This window comes from Dreissena polymorpha, chromosome 10 (assembly GCF_020536995.1).
Source record: "Dreissena polymorpha isolate Duluth1 chromosome 10, UMN_Dpol_1.0, whole genome shotgun sequence".
In the NCBI taxonomy this organism is placed as follows: Eukaryota; Metazoa; Mollusca; class Bivalvia; order Myida; family Dreissenidae; genus Dreissena; species Dreissena polymorpha.
Genome location: NC_068364.1, coordinates 26,547,879 through 26,560,108, shown reverse-complemented (window position 1 = coordinate 26,560,108; position 12,230 = coordinate 26,547,879). Strand labels below are relative to the sequence as shown.

The 12,230-nt window shown below is 36.4% G+C and overlaps 1 protein-coding gene across 1 annotated transcript in view; it reads left to right on the top strand.

Annotated features, from left to right (window-relative positions):
• The window catches only part of LOC127847281 (neurobeachin-like protein 1), a 124,093-nt gene that overhangs the window by 810 nt on the left and 111,053 nt on the right, over window positions 1–12,230 (top strand). The window contains exons 2-6 of the mRNA XM_052379086.1: window positions 8,399–8,490; window positions 9,042–9,191; window positions 10,359–10,440; window positions 11,377–11,495; window positions 11,711–11,784. Of these exons, the coding sequence (XP_052235046.1) occupies window positions 8,399–8,490; window positions 9,042–9,191; window positions 10,359–10,440; window positions 11,377–11,495; window positions 11,711–11,784 (517 nt within the window). The remainder of the gene's footprint in view (window positions 1–8,398; window positions 8,491–9,041; window positions 9,192–10,358; window positions 10,441–11,376; window positions 11,496–11,710; window positions 11,785–12,230) is intronic.

Here is a 12,230-nt window from a genome sequence, read left to right as displayed (position 1 = left end):
CATATTGCAGAGCTCCAGATAAGGGTCGTATTTTCGTAATTACAAATTATTTTCAAGCCTGTTACGTATTTATTTTAAAATCTTGTCGTACCATTAAGAATTACAAAATCAAGTTACAAATATTATTTTTACATCGGTTCGTATCGATTTGTATTGAGTTCTTTTCGCGTATTAAAGATCTTTGCGGTGCTTATATAGAATGGTTATCGGGTTTGTTTATCAAAGCGCATTTTTTCCAATATAAGCAGGGCTTTTTTTCCTTCTTTGGGACCCGCCGAAAATCGGCCCTTTCCCCTCAGATTTTTTTTCCCCTCAGCAGGTAAATTTTCCCCCAGACTTTATTTTTTTCCCCTAAAAAAAAACAACAAAAAAACAAAACTTAAAACACATAAGTTAACCTGATCCAGTGTAGAAAATATAGCATATTGCATAATTAGATTATCTGTTGCCTTGATTTTGTTTTTAAAACAGCAAAATATGTTGAATTGATTATTTAAGACTTTCCTTATTTTCCCCAAAATCCGGCGTTTCGCGTGATTTTTTCCCCCAAAATCCGGCATTTTGCGCATTTTTTTTCCCCTCAAAAAAGGCCAGGCCCTTTCCCCAAAATCAGATAAAAACCCCTGATAAGGGGGACATATACAGTCTATCTGTCAAAAAACAATGGTGGCGCCAAGAGAGCGTCCTAAAAAACTGCAAAGCGTCCAAAAACACGCTTTTAACATATTGTACGCAAAGTGAGCCGAAGTTAAATGTTTAGAAAGACATTATAGAAATGATCTTATACGATGTTGTATGTTCAGTTGTCGACACAGTCGAAAAAGCTAAACAAAAACGCGACACGACGGGTCCAAACTTAAACACAAAAAAAACATTGAACGAGTGGAAGGGACAAGTCCCGTGGCTAATCGTTGAAAAGATTAAAGGGGAGACCCGTTTTAATTGTGAAATATGTAAAAATTCATCTAAGGCATGCATTTTAAGCACAGTTTGGGCATATGAAGGTATTTGAAAAATAAAATTGTATAATACTGAAAAGACACTGTTGAACTCGTATAAATAAAGTAGCTAGTATGTTTATTTTGAATTTTTTTGCATGAAAATAACCATTATTATTTTTGTTAGGTCATTTAGAAAAAATAAGAATTATTTTCCAAAACTTAGTAGTAACGTTAAGAATAACATTTCAGAGTTAAGAATTCTTTTTGAAAATCTGGTAGTAATTTAAGAATTTCACAAAACCTAATCTGGAGCTCTGTATTGGTGTACTGCGACCTTACCAATATTGGGTCAATTTTCCAATATTGCGGATACAGCGTACAAAAGCAAAACTAAGTCAATAAAAAGCAATTATTTATTGTTTTAATGGTACCATTCGTATGAGTTTGTGGTTTAGACAGGTAAACGTTGATAAGATCCAGCGTTTTTTTTCACCTGTTTGGGAACAGGTCCTGTCCCCTAGAAATTGGGAATTTTTGAGTCGCGAAATCCTTCAAATTGGGAATTTTCGCGTCGTGAAATCCATCAAATTGGGAAATATCAAAAATCATACAAATACATCAACTGGAATCTATTTTATGTAGTAAACAATGCTTTTATACACTATCAATGGCATTCTGGGATAAGGTAGATCATAAGTCTGTATAACAAATACCAGTTTATTTAAAAAAAAAAAGAACTGGTTTTCCAGATGGAATTAATGGGTATTGCCGCAATATAACTGAAAATTGTTTAAAATGGCATAAAGCCCAATTAAACAATTACTTTGTGTGGCAATTTGAGATAACTTGTCTAAATTAAAAGGACCAGCAGATGACCATTGTTATAATGGAAAACAGAAATTTAGGTGGAAAACATTGTGTCAAAGGGTGACGTGCTTATAATTTCACGATTTGTCAGCCTCTTAAAAATCCTTTATACAGCTGAGCAGCAGGAGACATTTGTCTTCTAAAGTGCAATTTCCCTTTCTCGTCGGAAGAAGTTGACGATTTAACTTCGCCGCGAGTATTTGAAGAGTAAAACGAGATTTCGGATTTCCATATTTGGGTTTGTTTACTCGTAAAGACGTCGCTACGAATAAAACTGAAACCCGGGAAAATATTTGGTCAAAGTCGGCATTTCGAAATATCTATCATTCTTTTCGGATAAGGGTTTTATTTTGTATATTGAATCTGTATTTAACGAGAACGTTCAATAAACAACTGTCATGAACATGTGAAACATTGTTATCGAAGCATACAAAACATTGTCAATTTTACTACTATTGCCGTATTTGGTTGACTGTTTCCCCGCCAGCATTCAATATCTATATTGACTGCAACGATGTCTATATTAACTGCGTTTTATGGCCCGATAACGCAGCCTGCAATTTGCAGTCTGCGTTAAATGCCGCGTTTTATACACACCCCGCATAATGTATGCCGGCCGGGGATCAGTCAACTTGGTAACTAGGTGGCTCCACCTATCGGAAGTTGCGTCGGTCTCATTCTAAAAGAACAACAACAACTACAACAACAACCGTTTCCTTTTCATACTTGTTTACTAACTTCTGAAGTCGTTTTGAGACAAAAAAGATAGTCTATTTGGGATTTTCGAATCGATACGAGGCCGTTTTTATATAAACTATTTGGGATAAGACCGTTTTCGAAATTGGGAAGGGTCCGTCGGCAATTTTGGGACCAGGTCCGGTCCCGATTGGGAACAGGGCCGTTTACCGGACCCGTTCAAAGAAGGAAAAAAAACGCTAAGAACTTGCAGTTTCAGTGTTCCTTAACCATTGCATTGTTGATTAAATTTTGCACCCATGGGCAAGAGCCGGGGCATTGCAACTATCAGTTAACCATTGGGTTATAAAGCTGAGAGTTGAATTATTGCAACTAACCCAAAGGGTTGCTGAGAGTTACAATGCGCCATCTATTGTCCTAAGGTGCAAAATGTGATCACTACTGCAAGGGTTAACAAACACGGATACTTCAAAAACTTATCAACGTAACCTGTCTAAAGCACAAACTCATGCAAATTGTACCATTAAAGCAAGAAATAATTGCTTTTAGTTTACTTATTTATTCTTTCGTACTCTCTATCCATCATATTGGAAAACTGTCGCAATGCTGCCCACATAAAGTGTAGCAATCGGTTAGGTCGCAGTACACCAATCTTTTGCACATGGTGATTTCCTGTGTGGCCTAAGTAGATAACGATGTCGAACAGATGTTGAATATTTACAGTATTTCAGATTTCAACATACAAATGTCAACAAGAACAAACATGACGAAAGTCTGTCGGCCCGTCGACATTGCCAACGAATAATTAAAAAGGCTCGACGCTGAAATGCAAGACCATTAGACTTACTGTCCGGTTAATTTTGCTTTAAAAATTGTAACCAACTTGTAGTTTCATAACAACATTATTTAGTGGTTGCTGGAATATGATATATCTGAATATAAAAAGTTCATTTCCGCAAAATTGTTTAAGTCAGTAGCACATTGCAGCATTGCTTAATTCTGAGAATCATTCCAAATGTGAATGGAGCGTCTTTCAAAGTCGTGAAAGTAGTTGGACATTTACGATTTGTCATTGCGTTGCACGCATGTCGCAGATATACCAAGATGGCAGACAATGAAAAGAAATTACGATGCTCAGCAAAAATGACAATTTAAAATCCAATTAACTACGAACATAATATAATTATCATGGATTAATGAAAATTGTTTGTCATTGAACAATGGAGAATATGTTTAAGATACAATTAACACATTGCCATTACAAATTTATGAATGTCACAGAATTAGTGTTAATAATTTGGCGTTCATTTTTCTGGCGAAAAACAAATCTAACTAGAAATGGCGCGGCAGAGGCCGACGCGTATCCCCACGCCGAATGTTTGACCTAGGTGTGCCCCAGGGTTGGTAATGGGGCCATGCATAGCTGAGATTGACCGTATTGTCATAAGAGAAGTTCATCATCAATTAGAAGTGAATTGGTGTAGAAATGAAGAAGTTATAGTAAAAGGCAATTTTGGGTGGGTGTGACATATGTGGGCAGGGCGCCCCAGGGTTGGTAATTGTGCCATGCATAGTTGAGATTGACCGTATTGTCATAAGAGAGGTTCAGTATCAATTTGAAGTGAATCGGTGTAGAAATGAAGAAATTATAGTAAAAGGCAATTTTGGGTGGGTGTGGTCTATGTGGGCGGGGCGCCCCAGGGTTGGTAATGGGGCCATGCATAGTTGAGATTAACTGTATTGTCATAAGAGAAGTTCAATATCAATTTGAAGTGAATCGGTGTAGAAATGAAGAAATTATAGTAAAGGCAATTTTGGGTGGGTGTGGTCTATGTGGGCGGGGCCCCAGGGTTGGTTATGGGGCCATGCATAGTTGAGATTGACCCTAATGTCATAAGAGAAGTTCAGTATCAATTTGAAGTGAATCCGTGTAGAAATGAAAAAATTATAGTAAATGGAATTTTTTGGTGGGTGTGGCCTATGTGGGCGGGCGCCCCAGGGTTGGGATTGGGGCCATGCATAGTTGAGATTGACCCTAATGTCATAACAAAAGTTCAGTATCAATTTGAAGTGAATCCGTGTAGAAATGAAAAAATTATAGTAAATGGAAATTTTTGGTGGGTGTGGCCTATGTGGGCGGGGCGCCCCAGGGTTGGGAATGGGGCCATGCATGGTTGAGATTGACCGTATTGTCATAGGTGAGGTCCAGTATCAATTTGAAGTGAATCGGTGTAGAAATAAAGAAGTAAATGTAAAATAACCTAAAAAAATGAGTGATAATTTCTGACGCGGCCCCACCCCAACCCCTATAACTTTTGACCCAGGGGTCAGATCAAAATTCCAAATAGTGCAGGGTCGCACATATGCTCATAGCTACCATGTGTGTAAATTTCAAGGTTCTAGTGCTTTTAGTGTAGGAGGAGATAGTGGCCAGGACGGACGGACAGACGGACGGACGGACGGACGGCGGAGATCACCACAATATCCCCACCTTTTTTTCAAAAAGCGTGGGGATAACAAGATTATAGTTAAAAAATGTAAACAGACAAACATGATTTGATTAATATGTTAGTGGATTTGTGTATGGTGAGATTCATGTGCATATTCTGCTTTATTATGTTTGTCACTCTATGCAGTTTACTGTTATTGCATGTTAGTAAAATGGAAGATAATATATTAAAAGATAAAATATTAAAAGATAAATGTTTTTGATATATAAATTAAATCTGTCTGAAATACATAAACACAACTCAATTATTTATGTTTATATGTGTAAATATTTTTCCCAAACTGAAAAAAACACAATTTATTTTTTCAAATCAGGCTGTTAATTTATGCAATTTTTTCCCTTTCATAAACCACATGTTAACATTCCCATTTTGATTTTACTATGCCATGTTGCTCCAAAGACACCAAGTTCTGGTTCTAGGCCCAGAAAACGGACTCGAGAGCGTTTCAATAAGACTGAGGCTTTCGATGCAATCAAGCTAAAATAAATAGGTTTAAACTAAACTAATGTCCCTCCAGGATACAGCACTTAAAATTGAGGCCTGTGAAATTAACAACTAGCCTGTAAATTATTATCCCCCGCCAGAGGCGGAGGGATATTGTTTTGGCGTTGTCCGTCCGTACGGCCGTCCGTCCGTCCGTCCGGCACTTTTGTGTCCGGAGCCATATCTTGGCAGTTCTTTGGTGGATTTCATTTAAACTTGGTATGAGTATATAGATGCATAAGAGGATGATGCACGCCAAATGGCATTGTACACCATCTGTTAAAAACAGACTTATGGCCCTTTGTATCTTGAAAAAATGCTTTTTAGTGTCCGGAGCCATATCTTGGAAGTTCTTTGGCGGATTTCATTGAAACTTGGTACGAGTATATATATGCATAAGAGGATGATGCACGCCAAATGGCATTGTACACCATCTGTTACAAACAGACTTATGGCCCTTTGTATCTTGAAAAAATGCTTTTTACTATAGGCACTTTTGTGTCCGGAGCCATATCTTGGAAGTGCTTTGGCGGATTTCATTTAAACTTGGTATGAGTATATATATGCATAAGAGGATGATGCACGCCAAATGGCATTGTACACCATCTGTTAAAAACAGACTTATGGCCCTTTGTATCTTGAAAAAATGCTTTTTACTATAGGCATTTTTGTGTCCGAAGCCATATCTTGGAAGCGCTTTGGCAGATTTCTTTGAAACTTGGTATGAATATATTCCCGCGCCAGAGGCGGAGGGATATTGTTTTGGCGTTGTCCGTCCGTCTGGCTGTCCGTCCGGCACTTTTGTGTCCGGAGCCATATCTTGGAAGTGCTTTGGCGGTTTTCATTTAAACTTGATATGAGTATATATATATATGCATAAGAGGATGATGCACGCCAAATGGCATTGTACACCATCTGTTAAAAACAGACTTATGGCCCTTTGTATCTTGAAAAAATGCTTTTTACTATAGGCACTTTTGTGTCCGGAGCCATATCATTATGTTCATCCGTCCAATTTGCACCCATCCTCAAACAAAGCATATGTTGCGGGGGATACCTTGGGCCTTTCAGGCCCTCTTGTTTCTTCTCATAGGCCAGTCTGGTCTGTAGATTGTAACTGTCTTTCGCCATGTCTGCAAGAATAATGTGTTGAAACATCTTTGTGTTTTTTTAGGGTGCGTGCAAATAATAACTAACGTAGGTTGCCAATCAGGTAGATTTATGGTTTGAAGTTTATGAATGTTTTTTCTCTTTATGTCAAGAATGACGTCAGTTAAGTGATGCACACTGGTCAGCTGCTGATAACTGTGGTTGTGATAATGAAGGGGTTCATATGGACTCCCAGAATCGTCATAGCTAAAGTTATCAAAGGCTCTGGGAGTTTGTTTATATGGACTACCGCGTAAAAGTGCCAGATAAGATGCATATCTGCATACATTATCAATGGAAAATACATTAAATTGCAGGAATAAAACTTTTAATGTATGTAAAAAATATGATAAAGTCCATCATACACATCGAAAGCTATTTACATGTTTCCAGGCGGATCTACGGGTCCTTTTAATGGACCTGTTCCCAAAGCAAAATAAATTTCCCGATTTGAACAAATATCCCAATCGGTAAAAAAGAAGTGTCTAATGATTATTATATTGCAACTTTATGCAATTAACAGGCTTTTTCCGCCCTATGCCACAGGTCCGAAATTCGGCCCCTTTCCCAATGCAAATCTGGTTGTTTTTTTCCCAATTGAAAAAAAAAATTCCCAATTCCAAAAAAAAAAAAAATTTTTTTTTTTTTTTTTAACCTTAAAATATATGAGTTAACCTGATCCGGTGTAGAAAATTGAAAGTTTTGCATAATTTAATTATTTGTTGCCTTGAATTTGTTTTAAAAACTGTAAAATATGTTAATGATTATTTAAGACTTTCCTTATTTTCCTAAAAATCCGGCACTTCGCGTGATTTTTTTCACCTAAAAACAGGTCAGGCCTTTTCCCCAAATTCAGATTTAAAAACCTGCACTTACACATGTTCATAATATTTTGTAAAATTTTAATAATAAGTTATCGAAATAGTCATTATTTACCAGATAAAGGCTTCTGTGAAATATAAGAAAAACTTTTTACATGCGATAATTTTTCCCAATTCAGCCAATTTTGCGATTAATTTTTTCCCAAAATGGGGGTTTTCACGACGCAAAATTCCCAAAATATCAGTGTGGCGTTTTTCCAAAATGGAGCGGAAAAAGCTTGATTAAATCTTACAAAGTATATAACTATAATTTATTTGATTTTGTTCTTATAATTTGAATTATTATAAATAAAGAGGTAGATTGAAATAACTTTTTACAAATCAGTAGACTTTTCATTAAAAATCTCAATTGCATTTTTCCCAAAATCGTTTTAATGGCAAGGAAAACGCCTGTTATAGGCTTACAAACAATGTGATAACTCATATAAAATCTATTGTATTGGCATCCTTAAGACATTTATGAAATGGAACAAGCAATCAAAGCCATTGACAACCCATTCATTGGTAATTACACCTGTCAAAACTGAACAGGCTTTGAAATCTTCAAGACATTTGAATTTATGTCAGTCTCATAAAAAAAAATGTACTACTGATGAAGGCTATGGCCGCAACATGTTTAGTACCTTAGACATTTTAATAAACAGTGACGTGTTTGTACGATTTATTTTAATTTGGTCAGTCTCATACAAACGTTGAAACTTATTTTTAGCTAACAGTGATTATGAACTGACTTGGAGCATTTTAGAATCAAGGACCATCAGGTACTATTATTTGAAATAAAACCTCTTTTTTTCCTGTTTCAAATTTGTATTCATGTCGTTATATATGAGACAATCAATTTAAAAAAAAAAATTAAAGTATTTATTTGCAGACGGAGCCACAGGCATTGCAGGAGTACATCCATTTGTTCATCTCCACATACCAGGATCTGATTGACTGTGATTTCAAGCATTTAGAAGAAGGGTAGGTGGCTGCTATAGCATGACTTTTGTCCATATTTTTAGAAATTCTCTAACTTTGCCATGCTGAAAAAATGTTTCTTTGACATTGTCTACAAACGGTTGCTGTGATATAGTGGATAATGATGCCAGCCTAGTGACCAGGAGAACAACAAACCCAGGAGGTTTAAGATTTCTATAGATCTTTTTGTTTTTGTCAATCAAATTTGCATCTGTAAGTTGGCCAACATTTTAAAGATCATTTATGCCACACAAAACAATTTATATATGACCTTATTATGACCTCATATATGACCTTATATATGATATTTTATATGACCTTATATATGACCTTATTATGACCTTATTATGAACTTACATATGACCTTATTATGACCTCATATTTGACCTTATTATGACCTTATATATGACCATATTATGACCTTATATACGACATTATTATGACCTTATATATGACTTTATTATGACCTTATATATAATATTGTGAGCTGTTGTAGCTCTTTGAGGAAAAAATACTTTGGTGGATACTGAAGACACTTTGTGTTACAATTTCAGGTTTTCAGAAGAAGGACCGCATTTAACAAAGCTTCCAGAGAATCTTCTGCAGGTGCTTGGCAACCAGCTGAACTCTTGTTGCTATGGAGACAATATTGACAACTTTGTACTAGCTACCAGAATTCTCCAGTGTCTTGTAGTGTTATGCAGGTATAAACAGTATATAAGAATGAAAACAACTGACTCATGGCTGAATGAAATTCACTGAGGTCATTATTAGACAAAACCCATTTAAACGAATCACGTTCTGGAAAAATGGGGCTAAATGCATGCAGGTAGTGTCCTCCCAGAATAGCCTGTGCAGTTTGTACAGGCTAATCAAGGACAACTCAGCTTTTAAATCAATTTTAATGTAAAGGAAGTCTTATCTAAACGAAAATCCAGTTTAGACGGAAAGTGTTGTCCCTGATTAGCATGTGCACACTGCACAGGTTACCAGTAATCTGGGATGACACTTTCGGCACATGCATAAGTCCCAGTTTTCTCATAATGAGGCTTATATAAAATTCAAAACAAATGACTAATAGCTGAATGATTGAAAATCATTGAGGTCCGTATTAAACAAAACCCATTGAACCCTTAACCATTTACATGTAGATACGCACTTTGACTCGTTTGTAGTCATATAGAAAATCAAATTAAATATTAGACTTTTTCCTAATAGATTCAATTTTTAAAGGCATCATTTCCAACTCTAATCTACTGATAAGCAGCAAATAGCATTAAACCGGAAAAGATTGTGAGTTACTGGCAGTCTGTTCTTGATTTATGCTTGTTGCACACAGCCATTTTCCCTCTGCTTCTTAGCAGAAAAGGGTTAACCCTTTGCATGCTGGGAAATTTGTCGTCTGCTAAAATGTTGTCTGCTGAATTTCTAAAATAAGCTTTTTCTTAGATTTTTTTCAAACAATACTATCAGATTAGCAAACAGTTTGGATCCTGATGAGACGCCACGTTCTGTGGCGTCTCATCCGGATCCAAACTGTTTGCAAAGGCCTTTAAAATTCGGTTCCAGCGCTGAAAGGGTTAAAGTGTCAAAGAATGACCATTAATTGAATTATGAAAGCCATTGTTTTCTGTATGTCCAAACACTATGTCAAACAATGCTTATCCTAGTTTGATAGTTGGTGCTTTGATAGATATGAATACCCCTCGCTCTGGAAGAAGGGGGCTGATGGCATGTGCCTAAATGTCCTCCCAGTTTAGCCTGTGCGGACTGTGCAGGGTAATCTGGGACAACACTTTACACACATTCATTAAACCCAGTATTCCCAGAACAAGGCTTAGTTTAATATCGTTTTATTGCATATTTTGCAGAAACTACGACAACGTGCCTTTTATTGCTTCCTGTGAATTCGCCAGCTATGCTGTCAACGTTGCTACAGTTGTTATTAGCAAGGTAAGAATACATGTTTCATATAACGAGGACTATTATATAGACTTATTTAAACCCTTTCCCACTCAGAAGCAAAGTGAAAATTGCTATGTGCAAACAGCATAAAACCAGAACAGCCTGCGAGTAACTCGCAGGCTGTTCAGGTTTTATGCTATTTGCTGCTCTTCCGTATCTAAGGGTTGGACATGAAGCCTTTAAAAATCTAGTTAGAAAGGTCTTTAATTAACTGTTTAACTTTTAACGTTCTAAGGGACTTCAAATGCGTAAAAATACGTGTTGAAGTGGTTAAGGGTTAGGTCAATTAGATAAGACATCTGTATCTATTGAATATTTATAGTGAATTAGAACTAGGATTTCTGGTCCAGTAAAAAAAATATGGTAAAATATTTTAACTTATGAGTAATACTAGCTAGCTATATTTTATTTGATAATTTGATAATGTAACCTAGATTTACATTTTTCGCACAGCATAGCATCGTTTAAAATTTGTGAAAAATTCTTGAAAAATTTACACAAATATATTTTAAACCGTGTTAAAAATTTAATGAAAATTTGTCTGTGCGTGTAGTAGAATTGTTGCTTCCATCATGTTTACGGCTATTTGCAGGATTGCATTTTGAATGTTCTTAAATAATCTTCAAAGTGCTAAAACAACGGATCAATTGAGCCGTTTTAAGGGAAAACTTATCTTACGGCATAAAGAGTCACCACACATTAGCCTGCGCAGTCTGCACAGGCTTATAAGTGATACACTTTCTGCCTTTATGGAATTGTTCATTTAAAAGAGTTCACTTCTAAATTAAAAATACAATACACATGTAAAGTGTCGTCCCTGATTAGCCTGTGCAAACTACACAGGCTAATTTTTGACAACACATTCATGTACATGCTTTTAGCCCAGTTTTCCATGAGCAAGGCTCAATTTGTTGTTGATTGTAGTTACAGGGCTTTATTGGAAGTGAATCCTACCCTGTCTTCGAGGAGTTTCTAAAGGTTACACTCCACCTGTTTGAGTGTCTATACGATCCGTACTTCACATGGAGAAAGCGATATCGGGGGTAAGTAACTTTGAATGTAAAAGAAATGAAATGGTTTTGTTTCAGTCAATCATTTCTGTAAAACTTTTTTAATGTCTTCGACGTTGAAATGTCTTACCTAATTAGCCTGTGGGGACTTCACAGGCGAATGCGGGACAATGCTTTAAGCATTTTGCCCCGTTTTCCCATTGCACGGCTCATATTTTATTAACTTTTCCTACGTTTCTTTCCTCCAGACAGAGCCCCAATGTGTCGAGGACGTCATACAAACCAGCAGCTCTACATGTGGAGATTGTGCCCTTCATACATGGTAACTGTCACTTCCATTCTCATCAGTGAAAACATAACATTTGTTTGTTTACAACTCAGATACGCACTACAAATAATGTTAAGTCTTTGCATGCTGGGAAATTTGTCGTCTGCTAAAATGTTGTCTGCAGAATTTTTAAAATTAGCATTTTCTTCGATTTTTTTCAAAGAATACTATCAGAATAGCAAACAGTTTGGATCCTGATGAGACGCCACGTTCTGTGGCGTCTCATCTGGATCCAAACTGTTTGCAAAGGCCTTTAAAATTCAGCTCCAGCGCTTTAAGGGTTAAGTCCCTAAAAAAATCAAATTAAATTTAAGACTTTTTTTTATAAGTTTCAATTTATGCTGATGCCATTGTTCTGTGTCAACGGTTTCCCTCAAAGATGCACAGTTTGACCTGTTAGCAGTCTGGTAGAACATCTTATTTAATTTACTTAATTTCAG